Source organism: Nerophis ophidion, linkage group LG11, assembly GCF_033978795.1.
Source record: "Nerophis ophidion isolate RoL-2023_Sa linkage group LG11, RoL_Noph_v1.0, whole genome shotgun sequence".
NCBI lineage: Eukaryota > Metazoa > Chordata > Actinopteri > Syngnathiformes > Syngnathidae > Nerophis > Nerophis ophidion.
The window spans coordinates 51,134,510-51,151,237 of NC_084621.1; the positions used below are offsets into that span (position 1 = coordinate 51,134,510).

Below are 16,728 nucleotides of genomic sequence, written 5' to 3' on the forward strand. Positions count from 1 at the left end.
ATTTTATACGTAAGTAGTAAAACCTTAAAGTCACATCTTAAGTGCACAAGAAGCCAGTGCAGGTGAGCCAGTATAGGCGTCATATGATCAAACTTTCTTGTTCTTGTCAAAAGTCTAGCAGCCGCATTTTGTACCAACTGAATGAATATTTAAGCCTACTGCACTACCGTATTTAATGTTGGTCATTATGGTTGTACTCGAAGAGCCTAGTTTTTTCTGCGGGGGTACTTGGTGTAAAAAAAGTTTGAGAACCACTGAAGATGATAATGTACTTAACATAACTATACTATACTCCTGTCTAGAAGGTTCAACACCACAATTGTTTGTCGGCTGTTGTCTTTAATTGTTTGTCATTCAGCGAGTGTACAGTTGGTTACTGACAAAAACGTCTGTCTCAATGCCAGGTAATAATGTACACCATGTTACTCAGGGATGGTGGCAAGGTTTGAGGAGGTATTGTGGATCTTGAGACAGACAGCAGGTGCCAGGGTCTCTCCTGCAGCCAGGACGCTTTGGCCAGAGCTTTAATGTGCTGATGCCAACTCATCCAGATGGCTAATCTGTGTCAGAAAATGACTACTGATAAAACACCAGTGTGAAGCAGAGCTGGTTGAATCTGATTTTCTCAAAGACATCTCCTGCATGTGCAATCGGCAGCTTTTATCGATTCCTACGTGTGCTCAGCCAACATGTGGACAAGAACTCTGTTGTCTACATATTGTTCAATATGGCTCTACTTTTAGAATTTTTATTGTCTGCTCCACACCCCTTCCATTAAATATTATAGATAGGTGGAGCACAAGCCAAGAAAAAACCTTTTTTGATTTTTTTACACTTTTGTTTCAAATGCAATATATATTTTGATCATGTTAGTGAATAATGCATGAAATGTAACACCACAATTTAAGCATTTGCTGGACATGTTACTATGGATGGGTGCCTTTTCACATTTGAATCGAAACTGTTCCAATTCCCAGTGCCTAGGAGTCCATGCCGGTAGTCAATCATATCAATTTTCGCTCCTTTTATGTGTGGTTAGTGTAAAGGCAATGGTGTGTTGCTATAGCCAGGAGTAGTCTTTGCCATTACATTGAATGTGCCAGTCTTTTCTTATGCTGAGCCCTACAAAGTGTTTAAACTGTAAGTAGTGTACTTATTGAACACCAGATGTTTAATTGTAACATGTATTTTAGTTGTAGTTTTGATTACCAAATTTAGGGGTGTTAAAATCGGCATGTTAAATCGCTAATGTTAATCAGTAGCATTCCCATGGCAAAGTGGAGCCTTGCTGTACTTTTGTGCACTTTATTCTTGTTTTTTTTTGCATGGAAAATTGAAATAATACTAAGCCGGTACGAGCCTGTGCAATTGCACACAGCTCACACGTCTTCTGCGCACGGCAAATCTAGGCCGCGCACAAAATCGAATAAAAAGATAAGCGCATAACAGTGTGCACGTCTGCCGTCGCTCACATGTGCGCCACTGAATGCTCAAGCAGTTTTAGCGTTTGCTCACACATGAAAAATTGGAGGGAAAATTGCTTGGAGTAACCGCTTTGAATGCTTGACTGCTTGTTTACCAGCCAAACGTTTTAGTTAGTGCTTTGTGTCTGCATCGAGATGTGACATCACATGCAAAAAAGGTACAAAATATGGTTTTGTTTTCGAATTTACGTGAATTGGTACCCGATACAATATTGAAATACTTCGGTCGGTACCTATGAAAGTGCCAAATTCTGTACTCATCCCTAGTTGTCTCTACTTAACTACATTACTGCATTTTAATTAATTGTATAAATTATTGTTCACAACTATGGACAGTTTAGGATCTTTAATTACCGTAACATACGCCTTTTTGAATGTTTAGAGGAAGCCAGAGGCCCCGACAAAAACACAGAGAGACATGCACAACATGCAAACTCTATATAGAATTGTTCCAACAGCAATTCAAACCCATATATGTCTACTGTAAGCAGAGACTATCAAACCACTATTCAACTATGCTGCTTACACTGGAAGAGTCTATCCAAATTACTGAGCCTTAGATTTACCTCCACGAAATAAAATTTCACACTTCAAACTTTAAACTAAATTACAGCGCGACATAAACAATTGATATTCTAAGTCAGGTGCTTTCCATATGTGTCATGTGACTTGGATTCAAGGATGTAGTGATAAACGGTATTGTTGATAACTGTGGTAAAAACTTTAACGTTTATGAAAATGATCAAAAGTCTGTGATTGAAAATTGTACTTTGATTTTAAAAAAACTGACTGACGCCAGCTCACTGGCTTAAATGCTAACATAAAAACAAAAGACATAAAACGTATTTTCCCATTAAGAAACAACATACACCAATCCAAACGTATATAAACACTAGGGGTTTGGGAAAAAATCGATTCGAATACGAATCGAATCGTTTACGTTGTGCGATTCAGAATCGATTCTCATTTTTAAAAAATCGTTCTGTTTTTTTTAATAAAAAAAAAAAATATATATATATATATATATTTTTTTTTTTTTCAAATCAATCCAACAAACCACTACACAGCAATACTATAACAATGCAATCCAATTCCAAAACCAAACCTGACCCAGCAACACTCAGAACTGCAATAAACATAGTAATTGAGAGGAGACAAACACGACACAGAACAAACCAAAAGTAATGAAACAAAAATGAATATTATCAACAACAGTATCAATACTAATTATAATTTCAGCATAGCGGTGATTAAAAATCCCTCCCTGACATTATCATTAGACGTTTATAAAAATAATAAAAAAGAACAAAAGTGTCATAGTGGCTTACACTTGCATCGCATCTCATAAGCTTGACAACACACTGTGTCCAATGTTTTCACAAAGATAAAATAAGTCATATTTTTGGTTCGTTTAATAGTTAAAACAAATTTACATTATTGCAATCAGTTGATAAAACATTGTCCTTTACAATTATGAAAGCTTTTTTTTTTTTTTTAATTTACTACTCTGCTGGCATGTCAGCAGACTGGGGTAGATCCTGCTGAAATCCTATGTATTGACTGAATACAGAATCGTTTTGAATCGGAAAAATATCGTTTTTGAATCGAGAATCGAATCGAATCGAATCGAATCGAAAAAATCGCTATAATATCGAATCGTGGGACACCCAAAGATTCACAGCCCTAATAAACACACTGCTGTCTGAGCAACTAAGCTATCAATTGTCCACATTGATCAAACGAGCTGTGCTCTGCTGTCTTAGAACAGAGTAATTTTTATACAGAGGTGTTTTTATGATGCTTTCATGGACCACTGAACAGAGTAGGACACCACAAGACTTCCCAGATATAATATATAACAATCGATTGTATTTGTTACGCACTTCTCATTTAAATTAATCTTACAGCATAAGAAACAAAAAAAACATGCAAACTTGTGGGTTTACTATCAGTGTATCTATTTATTTATCCATCCATTTCTACTGCTTGTCCCGTTCGGGTTCACAGGGGGTCGCTGGAGCCTATTTCAGCTGCATTTGAGCTGAAGGCGGAGTACACCCTGGACAAGTCGCTTCCTCATCGCAGGGCCAACACAGATAGACAGACAACATTCAAACTCACATTCACACAGTTTAAAAAAAATGATAAAACATTGAGCATGTTCAACTATACCCCAATAATAACTGGGAACATTTTGGTCATGAAAACCCTGATATGAAATTTTCATATCTTTATATCCCTACTTGTATTTTTTTAAAAGGTCCTGCCTACCTGAGGAAAATTACATTTGATTTAAGGTGCAGCAGGTGAAAAGTTATTTTATATCCATTTTTATGTTTTGCAATTTTCAATTAATTTCCTAACCGCTATATGGTGTGTTTACAATTACACATTTCTCGTTCCTTCATGAGAGCCAGCCTTCAGTTGTGGTGAACAGTTGACCACATTGCATTTTAACTGCTTGCCTTTCTTGTTAGCTGTGGACGTGGTTGGAGGAGCTTCAGAAGGAATTGCTGGATGACGTGTACGCAGAATCTGTAGAAGCCGTGCAGGATTTGATCAAACGGTTCGGTCAGCAGCAGCAGACCACCTTGCAAGCTACTGTCAATGTCATCAAGGAGGGGGAAGACCTCATACAACAGCTAAGGTGAGACTTATCTTCACAGCCTTACATTAATAGTTCAACATTGTACACAAAGGCGAAAAAAGCTAAACGATTACAGTATATATAACACACACAAAGGTGCCACAAAATTGGCTGATCAGAACCATAAAAGAACTGGAATTAGTTGCTTTTTCCCTTTACACAGCACACAGGCACCACATTGCGCTAACTGTGTGACATACAGTAGGAAAGGGATTCGTATGGCCCCATTCCTGGGTGGCTTTCGCATGAGGGGAAGGTGCTGCTGAAAATAATGGAAAGTGCCACCCAACATAGCAGTTGACGCTGTGGTCAAAGTTGGAATTGCCACAAAACTAATTTTAAAATATTCAACACTTTACTGCCGCCTAGAGGCTAAAGTGAATAGTACACCCCCCAATTTGTCTCGTTTCATGTGTCAGGTAACGCTTAAGAAATGTGGCCATATGAATCCCCTTCCTACTGTGTACAATACTAGTCGGATTTGCTTTCAACACAACAGCAGGAGAAATGAGGTTAGGATGTTAAACTTTAACCCTATTTAGGGCTTTCCACTATTTTCTTCCACACAGGCAGCTGCCATGTTTACTAAATGTAAATTATAGCCAACTAAATAATTGTGTACAGGTCAAACAGGACCCTAATCCAACTTTGATGTTGTTGTGTATTCGTGCACAGAGACTCCGCCATCTCAAGCAACAAAACCCCCCACAACAGCTCCATGGCGCACATCGAAAGTGTGCTACAACAGCTGGATGAGGCCCAGGGCCAGATGGAGGAGCTTTTCCAGGAGAGGAAGATCAAATTGGAGCTCTTCCTCCAGCTCCGCATCTTCGAGAGGGATGCCATAGATGTGAGTGTTAGACATACAATGAAATCTTATTTGTTTAGCCTCATCTTCCCTGTGCACATTAACTGAATACAATTGATTTTCTATAAGCTCAGGAAGAACACAAAATAATAAAGTGAAGGATTATGAAAATATGGTAAAGAGTAGCAATGGAGGCAATGCTGTCAATCGCTTAGTTTAAAGTCACGCACAAAAATCAACACAGTATATTGTATGTTTTTGTTGTTGTTGTTGTCTTAAATATCTCAACAAGTTATACTTCAAAGAACAGCATGTGGTTAAATTTGCAGAATTATTAAGGAAAATAATTATTAAATCCTACCCATTCTTCATAGATACAGTATTCTAGATTCACACGATAACTTTTACATGTTGACACTGACATTTTCTTTGCTTACATTTTGTCATCTAATGTTTACTTCCTGTTTTTGGTTAACCATTTTCTAATAAAAGAAAATAATTGAGATTATGTAGCGACAGATAGATATAGAGTGCAGTGAGTAGCAAATGAGAAGGTGTAGTAATATAATTACTAATAAGCTACTATAAGTACAAGCACAACAGTAAATATCTTATGCGTTGGTTAGGTTAGGTTACTTTATTAGTACCCAAAGGTAAACTTGTTTTGCAGCAAGCAAGATTAGGACATCCATTTAAACATACAAAGAAAGTAAAATCTTAGATATGCAATACAAAGACCTACCACATAAGCATCACAAACATTGCCAAGATCACAAAATAGTACATGTACTCAAAGTTCCTCATAAAAAGGATAAAACATATAAAATCCCAATTAGATAAGATTTGGGCCAAGCCAAAATAAAACACCATAATAAAAGAATAATAAATAATACAAAAAATATTAAAAATACTAATTGCACTTAAATTCCTTGCAATAGCTGGTTGAGAAATGTTGTTCTTAAACTGACAAATTGCTCACGCACAGGTTCACAAAGTGGTGACCCTCACCCCATCTTTGTTTGTGAATGACTGAGCATTTAATGGAGGCTGTTTTACACCCAATCATGGCACCCACCTGTTCCCAATTAGCCTGTTCACCTGTGGGATGTTCCAAATAAGTGTTTGATGACCATTCCTCAACTTTCTCAGTCTTTTTTGCCACGTGCCAGCTTTTTTGAAACATGTTGCAGGCATCAAATTCCAAATGAGCTAATATTTGCAAAAAAGAACATAGTTTATCAGTTTGAACGTTAAGTATCTTGCCTTTGCAGTTTAGTTAATTGCATATAGGTTGAAAAGAATTTGCAAATCGTTGTATTTTGTTTTTATTTATGATTTACACAATGTGCCAATTGCACTGGTTTTGGGTTTTGCACATGAACAAGAACAAAACAAGAGCAAAAATGATGCATAATTTATCCGGGAGAGTCTTGATACCAATTTCCTTGACCCAGTGACACAAAAAAAAGTTGAAGGCCTCCATTCTTTTCCAAGTTTACATCTGTTTTGTCATGTAGAATGACATCTGGAGCACAAGATCGTTCAATATGTGTCAAGTGTCTTCGGGCTGCGTAGCTTCTCACACTTGAAAAAAACGAACTTGAACTGGATTCCGCTCAATATTGTATTTGTTGATAATAGTGGTCATGATTGTGGGCTATAGGCATATTGGTGATATGAGTATACAAGATATAGTATCGTATAGAACAGGGGTCGGGAACCTTTTTGGCTGATAGAGCCAAGAAGCCAAATATTTCAAAACGTATTTACGTAAGAGCCATAAAATATTTTTTTAACACTGAACACAACTAAAAGCGTACCTTTTTAAGTAAGACCAACAATTCTAGAGTATAATAGGTCTCTTACTCTTTGTAATAACATTGTTATTATGAAGCAAATTGTGTAGGGGGCGTGGCCTGCAGCGAAGCGGGGTGTGCCAGGAACGGCCTCAAAATCAGCGACAGGTGCGCAAAAGGCCAACCTGGGCCTTGTTATCTGATCACCTGTCACTCTGTCATAAGCAGCAGCCAGGAGGAGAGACGGGGTTGGGGCTGGAGCCAGAGCGCAAGCGAGAACAAAAGAGAAAAATACAATTGCTGGAAAGCAACTGAGAGACTTTTTGAAAAATAAAACAATATTGTAACCCTAAAACAGGCTCTCATGTCGGTGCTTGGTGGTCTGAAGAACCCTCAGGAGGGCAAGCCCCACACTAACCAATAATAAATAAATTACTTCTTACCATTAACGCAACTGCTTGAACATAAAAAAGCATGAGAGTGTTTTATATTTTGAACGTTATTTTTAACACTGTGATTACAAGTGGAATTATTCATTACTTATCGTGTTAAGCAATGTCAGCTCAGATTTATCCGAGAGCCAGATGCAGTCATCAAAAGAGCCACATCTGGCTCGCGAGCCATAGGTTCCTTACCCCTGGTATAGAATAATATGCAGTATTGAGTATGCAGGTGAAAAACTTGAAAGACAGAATCAAAGGCAAATTTGAATAAATTAATTCACATAGTTTCCTTCTCTTTCTCTTTAGTAACCTTCAACCCATTACAGAATTTACTCAAATTCATTTTTTTTAAAGTATATTATTTTTTACTTATTTCATAATTGATTTTAGCATAACATGTAAACACATTATATTATAAGTGTGCATTCTGATCTTGTGATGCATGTAAAATCATGCAAAATCAAGCCATTTTAATTATTCATTATTCATCTTCACCCACATACACATACACATTTCACAACGGGTGACCAAACCCGGTTTCTTACCGGCAGTCCTCTAAAGTTTGAGTCCTTTTTCTACACAGTGTTTTAGTTGACTAAATCAGTTCAGCATTTTGTGTTGCTCCCCTACTTTTGCTGCAAACCAGTCAAATGAAATATAGAACGTTTTAAGCATGTGTGTTAGACGCGCCGCTGATTCTAGCTGATTGCTGACATCTGCTTGCATGTGCTGGAGTACGCACTAGTGCGCTGCAGTGCACCCGGCCGCACAGCGCATTCTGTCAGCTGCCTGCACGGCGCATGCCGTCGCGTTCCACAGACTAGCAGCCACACCCCCATAAGCAAGTCACAGCAACACCTTCCACTCGATCCTTCCTTGGTAGTGTCAGACTGGCAGGGTAGATCGTACATAGTTTAGGCAGGCACCTGGTCATCGTGCTGACAGTTTGGTATGCTTCAATCCTCCGCTAGAACAGTGACGACGAGCCGTCTGACGTCACGATGGTGCTGGGGCTCTTTTCAGCTCATGCTGAGCTCTTGGTAGCTGCCTTGGAGCTCTGGACTGGAACACACTGGCTTGGGGACACTCATACCATCTTACGATGTCCCTGGAATCTGGATTCACTCTGACTACTCTTCCAAGCTTGTCCTCTTCATGGGTTCTGCTCACACAGCCGAACAACATCTCCCAACAGTCACATTCCGTGCTGCTGTATGCCATTTGCTTTGGACAAATCGATTGGGACCAGCAAGTTGGCTCCAGAATTTCCAGAAATGATCAATTTCATGCCACATTTCTCTCAATCTTTTGAAGGGCCTTGTGTTTAGAGCAGTGGTTCTTAACCTTGTTGAAGGTACCGAACCCCGTTAGTTTCATATGCACATTCACCGAACCCTTCTTAGTGAAAAATAAAACGTTTTTTTTTTTTTTAATTCAAGACAAAGTTATGTGTTTTTGGTAAGACTTTAGTATGGAGAACATATTTTAAGTAACATACTTAATTTATAGGTTTTTGGACACTAGGGGAACATATTCTAAGTAACAAAGACTTATTTGTGAGTTATTTGGTTAGGGTTATGGTTAGAAGGTTAGAGTTATAATGAGGCCATGCCGAATAAGGCATTAATAAGAACTTAATGATGACTAGTGAAGAGCCAATATTTTACTAATTTGCATGTTAATAAGCAACTAATTAATGGTGAATATGTCCCCCATACTAAAGTGTTACCATGTTGTTTTTACTGGTGCACAAAATGAACCGTGCATGAACATCACCTTGTTCAAAGAACAAAACCGACACTTAACTCACACTAGACTGCATAAACTCACAACAAATTACACACCTGCAAATCAGTGTGACTTCTGCTGTTGCCGTATCCGTAATACGCCGATAGGGAGAAGTTTTTTTATTGAGACGATGAGTCGGGTGTGTTTTGACCTCTGCCAAACCCCTGAGGCTGACTCACCAAACCCCTAGGGTTCGATCGAACCCAGGTCAAGAACCACTGGTTTAGAGTGTCCGCTTTGAGATCAGTTGGTTGTGAGTTCAAACACGAGTCATACCAACGTCTATAAAAATGGGAACCATTACCTCCCTGCTTGGCACTCAACATCAAGGGTTGGAATTGGGGGTTAAATCACCAAAAATGATTCCTGGGCGTGGCTGCCGCTGCTGCTCACTGCTCCCCTTACCTCCTAGGGAGTAAAGAAGGTGATGGGTCAAATGCAGAGGACAAATTTCTACCCACCTAGTGTGTGTGTGACAGTCATTGGTACTTTAACTTTAACTTAACTTTAATTTTGTGTTGCTCGGCCGAGGAACAGGGTACTTGTTGAGATATACTCTAATCTGCCTTCCTGACTCTGGACTCTGGCATTGATGGGTCTCTCGTTGGCAAGGTTGGCTGCAAGCTGTAGTGCTGTCTGAAATTCACTATAGCAGCGAATTACACCTTTACCAAGACTCTATACTACCCTCTTTGTGATCCGTACTGCAGCTTCAGCAGCCCCGTTTCGGTGTGGTGAGTCAGCAGGCAGGATCTTCCAAGACCAGGTCGTTCCCTGTTTGGTAATGTATTCTTCAAGGCTCTTTCCTGTCTTGCCAGGAAAGCATAGAAGTCTTAAAGGACAGGTTTTGTGAAAACAAAGTTTGCATCAGGATCGTACCATATTTTGATAAGCAAACTGGAAGCTCTCAGCTGCTTTGTCCAGACTCAGCATGGCTGGCTCGGCTTGCAGTGAAGTGAACACGACACCCCAGACTTTCATAGTCTCTCTCTTTTTGATAACTTCTTTATATGGTATAATCTAAACAGGTCAATGGCTTTGGACTTGAATGGTGCAGCTGCTGTTGTCCTCTTTTCTGGTAAGTATCCCATAATTTGTTTACAAGTTCTCCCTCTGACTTGTTTGCAGAGGATGCACTTCTTGACAACCTTTTTGACAATAATCCTTACCTTGATGATCCGTACTTTTCATGTCATCGTCAGCAAGGTTCCTGCTTCTCCGTAATGTCTTCAGCTATGTACTTCACGGGACAGAAGAGTAGAGATTAAGACTTGAAAGGGCAGTAAATGAACAGCTTTGTAGTCCTCTCCAAATGCTTGGATTCTTCCACCACGTAGTAACAGTCCACTCATTTGGTCTTTGTTGACAACTAGTCAATCTGTTTTGCTGTTTGTGCTGCCAGGCAAAGGTCTCTAAATGCATCCTGTTATTCGCTGACTGTGATGACACCAGTTAGGGGAACTGCCTCTCACTTTGCTTCTTTGGTGGCTTTGCTACACAGAAACTTTTTGGCAGCTCTCTGGGTCAACGTTACTGTTTTCATTAGCGTTGACAGATTGTTGAAGCACTTTTCATCCACCAGGTTGTAAACTGCTGCTCCTGCAAGTGGTCTCCTGGCATACTTACCAACCCACCGGAATTTTCCCTGAGACTCCCGAAATTCAGCGCCTCTCCCGAAAACCTCCCAGGACAAATATCCCCCCAAAAATCTCCCGTTTTTTTCAGCCGTAGCTGGAGGCCACGCCCCCTTCAGCTCCATGCGGACATGAGTGAGGACAGCCTTTTTTCACGTCGGCTTTCCTACAATATAAACAGCTGCCTGCCCAATCACGTTATTCCATGAGAGGCATCCGGCATACCGCCGATGAGCATGGTGCAAATGGAGTAGATCTTCTCGGCGTCCGTGCTGGCGCACACGTTTAAAGCCGACGCTGGTCAGGCTGTTGAGGGTGAAATGGAGGGCGGCGATGTACGAGCTGCGCACCAACGGGCCGCCGACCGTGTTGTTGACGTAGGGCAGTGGTCTCCGAACCACTGGGCCGCGGCCCAGTACCGGTCCGTGGATCGATTGGTACTGGGCCGCACAAGAAAAAAAAAAAAACATTTTTTAATTTTTTAAAATTTTTTATTAAAACAACATAAAAAACACAAGATACACTTATAATTAGTGTGCCAACCCAAAAAACCTCCCTCCCCCATTTACACTCATTCACACAAAAGGTTGTTTCTTTCTGTTATTAATATTTCTGGTTCCTACAATATACACCAATATATATCAATACAGTCTACAAGGGATACAGTCCGTAAGCACACACGATTGTATTTTTGTATTAACTTCCGTTGGACAAAATTTCAAGAGTTGACCGGTCCGCAGGTACAAAAAGGTTGGGGACCACTGACGTAGGGCATCTCCAGGCGTTTGCCCAGCTCATGGAGCCATCCTTGGGGAAGAGACGGGAGGACAACAGGGTGACAAGAACTAAAACATCCAGACTAGAGATAAATTGTTTTATTATTTTTATCTTACCTAAAAATAAATATATTTATTAATTTAAGAAAATAATAATACATCTTTACTATATTTTGCTAAAAACATCAACATTAATTGTATTTTTATTTGAATTTTTCATGACTCATTACATCCAGCCATAGAATTATACATTAAAATAAACATATTTGAAGTAATTAATTTTAAATGATCATAATGATTCATTTAAAATGACCATATTTAATTATTAAAACAATTGCTTTTTTATCAACAACTTTAGCATTTTATTCATTACATTTTGAAGCGCTCAGAAGCCAAGTTATGTTATATTCCTTAAGATTTATTTATGGAAGTTTGAAGTATCAATTATGTAATTATCTAAACACAGTTTTGTTTGTATATTTTCAGGATGTATATATATATGAAACACTTGACTTGGTGAATTCTGGCTGTAAATATACTCCTCCCCTCTTAACCACGCCCCCGATCCTAACCACGCCCCCCACCTCCCTAAATCGGAGGTCTCAAGGTCGGCAAGTATGTCTCCTCGACTTTTCTTGGACTGTACTGTTGCTTATAACTCGCCTTTTCAGATTTGATCTGGTAAACACTGCCATGAATGCCTTCTTTTGGAGTTTTGTTATCTGTTCTCTGGCTTGAGCAGTGGTTTCTGTTGCGGATTTCTGTGGCCATTCAACCTCAGGAAGATGGAAAACTCGGGGCCCGACTGCCACACGAAGTCTACAGTTAGATCTTTAACGCTAGCACCCCTCATAATGAGGTCTGCGATATTAGCAAGCCCAGGGATCCACCACCAATCTTGGATATTGGTGCTACACTGGATTTCACCAACTCAGTTTGCAGAGAAAGTTTGATAGTTGTAACTCTCACATTTTTTGTGCACCCAGCACGGTCTGACTGTCAACAAGATGTTGCCACTTTTCGGCAGTGTCCCTGGAAGCAAGATTTTAGACGTGCACCAAAAACAGCACCACACATTTCCGCCTTTATAGGATCTCCTTTGTGGTCGAGAGGGATCAACTTTGCTTTCGCTTCAACTAACCTTACAACAACAGCATGGCTGCAGCTCCAGTGAAGATACATCACAGCGTCATATGCATGCTTGCTTTCGTCAGAGAAAGTGATGCCATCAGGCTTTGCGCAGGGAAACAAATAAGTATGTGCGAGGTGAAGTCGAAAGACTCGTTGGTCACCAAGAACCCCTGCTTGCAACAGTCAAAAGAAGGAAATTGGCTGGGTTCGGCCACACATTCCTCCACGACACCCTGTCCAAGACCATCATGCAGGGCACACTCGAGTGTGGAAGGAAGCGGAGAAGACCACGGAAATCCTGGATAGACAACATGGATGGACCTTTCGACCCCAGAGCTATTGACGGCCGCTAAGGACCGTGGGAACTGGCACAGACTGGCTGCTTCTTCATCACAGTTATCCCCCCGACGACTTGACAGTCATAGGAAGGACTGACTGACTGACTGACTGGTAGTGTCAGAGGTCTGGTGAATCGAAGTTGGCTCAGGTCAGCATATTCTTTTAGAAGTTAAATGGCGTCTTCTCGGAGACCCTCAGATAAGGCGGCATACTTGGCTTCTTGAAAAGCTCTTCTCACCAGGATTGCGCCCTTTGGTTTTGCAGGGGCCACAAGGCAAGGTGGATCATACAAGCCAGAGACTTGACTTAACAGTTCTCTCTTGGTGAGTGAGTCTGGAGTTGGCTTTCTCACGCGCTCACATAACGCACGTTGTCAACTGCATGCACGCTCAACAAATCAGCAGCCGCGCCCTCATAAGCAAGTCGCCGCAACGATATGTCTGGGAACTCCACCGACGGATAATCCTTGATGTCACTCGACAAATCTTTTTTTGATAAAGTATATGGATCTTTTTGATTGCATAGTCAGATTTTTTTGTAGGAACATCTAGGCCCTATGTGTACTCAAAGAGTTCACACGCTGCTTGCTGCACAACAGCCACTTTGGCTTGGTTAACCACTACTTTTTTCCACTTCCAGGAAGAAGTCACAAGACGGAATTAAAGCGATTAACACTTCTGTTTTGGCCGCATTCAGCTGAAAATTATTACTAGCCATTCAGTCTTTAACTTCAGTCAGACAATCATTTCGCATATCCTTTTTGTGTGTTCTATCAGGGTTAAACAAGATATATAACTGAATGTCATCCACGTACATTTGGTATGAGATACAGTGCATCTGGAAAGTATTCGCTCCCCCTTCACTTTTTCCACATTTTGTTATGTCACATGCTTATTCCTCTCTCTCACTAGACTAAGATGAATGCAGCAATGTGGCATATGACAATCCTGGATGAAATCCAGTGCTTCCTATTCAACCTGATGGCACTTGAGAGGTGCTGCAAAGAGTAATAGGCGAAACTGCCCAAAGATTGGCGTGCCAAGCTTGTGGCATCATCAAAGTAATGAGCAAAGGATGTAAATACTAATGTACATGTGAATTTTAAATTTTTTATTAATTTGCAGAATTAAAAAAACATGCCTTCACAATGCCATTATTCGGTGTTCTATTTTAGAATAAGGCTGTAACATAACAAAATGTGGAAAAAGTGAAGCGAATACTTTCCCAATGCAATGTACCTTCACAATTCCTACTGACATCTGTAAGTAGAAGTGTGTACAGAGAAAAATGTTGGGTCCAAAAACTGAACCCTGGGGCACCCCACCTGAGAGGAGGCCAGAATTTGACTGATGCATGTCCAACAGCCACATAGAAGTCCACCTCTGGAACAAACGCATTTGTAATTATGGTTGATATCTCTGTATTTGAAGAGTCGCCGATATAGTCTAACCCTTCAAAATAAATGCAAAGGTCTTTTCAGTCTGCATTGGAAGTGTGACAAGAAAAAGGAAAAAAAAACAGTATTTCTTGCCCTCCCCTTCTAAAAACACACAAACACACACACGCACACACACACAATGGCACTCCTCTTTACTTCCAACGGGGGGGTGTCTGAGGTAAGGTGAGACAGGCTGCCCTATGGATTTCTTGAGATGATTCACTCTGTATCTTTTGCACACTGCTGTGAGAAAAGAGTCAAAGGAGCTTTATCTCCACTTCCTGTTGGACTTCACAGCACTAACAACAAATGATATGGTCTTTTTGCACACCGAGGGTGTTCTACTCAACTGTATACGGAGAAGAGGGGGGAGTACAGATGAGTGTTTGGTGAGTTTTCCCTCGGTTGCCAGTTAAGTGAAATGATCATCCAATGTTAAGGGCGTTGGAAACTTAGCCTGCTATCTGGTGTGTTTTTTTGACGAATCGAAATGCCCAAAGCGCTTTGTCACACTTTAACAGAGCAAATAAAGCGCTTTGTTGGAAAAAGTGGAAAATCCTACTTGTTTGTCATATTGAATGGATAGTGAAGACCTTCCAGCAATGTCTGTGGTTTGGGGGAAATGGATTAGTTTTAACTGCACAGTTGTTTTTGCTATGCATATTACAAACATAGGTCAATGAGCGTGTCTGAATTACATGCAATACTTGTTTGCAGAGCCTATATATTTTAATGGGTAATTGGGAGGACATAACTAACAACAGCCCAAAGGCTTAGCATTTGTTGCTTATATATTGTTTAAAAAAAAAAGTAATATAAGTGAAGCATGTTTTAGATTTTATATATTTTGAACCTTGTTCTTGTTGTGATGGGGTAGGTTTATATAAGCGTTGCTTCAACCTACACCCTTTCGGCTCAATCATTGCTCAAATGAGTGTTTTTTGTTTTTGTTTTTTTCTTTTTTGTTGTTGTTCTTTGTTTTATGTGAAGATTGCCAAAATAAAATACATTGATTGATTGATTGAAGGCTTAGCATTTGAATACTGGCAGACAAAGAACATTTGCTAAATGGAGGAAAGGATTAAGTCGATCAACTTTAAGATTGCATGCCGGCTGAAATAGTGTGCACATGAGCGCGGTGGTTTTGATGCAGTGATCTGTGGGGCGACAAACAGCGATCATTATTATAAAAGTGCAATTTAAATGTTGACAATGTGCATTTATCATAAAAAATGTAACTTATGACAAGCAGAAAAACTACTATCTCTGAAATACGCATTGTGGCTATACAGTGTGTTTTGTCTGATTTCTCGATTAATTGAACAAATGAATCAAAAGATTGATTACCTGACTACTAAATAACCGATAGCTGCACCACAATTCAGGACACATTGAATTTAAGAGAACAAAATGTAATACAATAAATAGGATCGCAAAGATTATATTTTTTAAAAAGGGGAGAAACAGATTGAGTCAATTAATAACCATTAGGAATATAAACAAGAATTCTAAACATAATGGGAAAAAAAACTTTCTTCTACCAGTCACTCCTCCACATATTTTTTTAAAGCACTATTTTGGCTTTAGTTGTATTAACCAATGACCAGTTCCTTTAGGCATTTGTTGATTATCTTCATTTTATCTGTGTTCTTTTCAACAATTCAATTACAGCATTGCATTACACTGTGACCCTATCCCGATCAAAACACTTGAATGACATCATCATGCCAGTAAACAAATAAAGCAGCAGCTCCTGGGAATTAATTACATGAGGGCACTTCATATAACAACATAAATTACATGGCTCAACCACCTTGACATGGCACTCCTCAGTGTAAAGTAATGTGTTGTATCATAAGTCATAGTGCATATTGCACATACCTTGTGCATTATATTAAACTGTATATGATTTTAAACGCATACAACTGTAAAGGTTAGAAAATGACCATGTCTGAGGGAAGTAGGACAGCTGCAAAACCATCTTATTTTCATTTATACCAAGAGATCAAGTTTTACTGCAGTTATGAGTGAGTACCTTGTATGGGCATGCTACTGCAATGGACAATTAATGGAAACATACATGTTTAGTGCATGGTAAAGCAGTACTTATCAAATGGACATATTCTTAAATATAGCAGGTCTTTTATTTCAATTTGAAAGGTATCAAAGCAGTTACATGCAATGTCCATCCATCCATCCATTTTCTACCGCTTGTCCCTCTTGGGGTCGCTGGGGTGCTGGAGCCTATGTATTTTGTACCGCTGCATTCGGGCGGTAGGCGGAGTACACCCTGGACAAGTCACCACCTCATGATTATAAACACAATATAGGATGTTTTTTTCAATTACAGTAGTACCTCAACTTACAAGCTTTTTAGGTAATGTGACAGAACTCTTAACTCAAAACACTTGTATCTCAAATCAATGTCTCCATTTATCAATTTT

General features: G+C 39.7%; 1 protein-coding gene across 6 annotated transcripts in view; it reads left to right on the forward strand.

Annotated features, from left to right (window-relative positions):
- The window catches only part of triob (trio Rho guanine nucleotide exchange factor b), a 254,419-nt gene that overhangs the window by 138,435 nt on the left and 99,256 nt on the right, over positions 1-16,728 (forward strand). For all 6 annotated transcript variants that reach the window (XR_009808860.1, XM_061916203.1, XM_061916204.1 and 3 more), the window contains exons 14-15: positions 3,962-4,131; positions 4,807-4,981. Coding sequence is in view for 5 of the 6 variants with exons in the window: in XM_061916203.1 (XP_061772187.1) it covers positions 3,962-4,131; positions 4,807-4,981 (345 nt within the window). In the remaining variant the exon portion in view is untranslated. The remainder of the gene's footprint in view (positions 1-3,961; positions 4,132-4,806; positions 4,982-16,728) is intronic.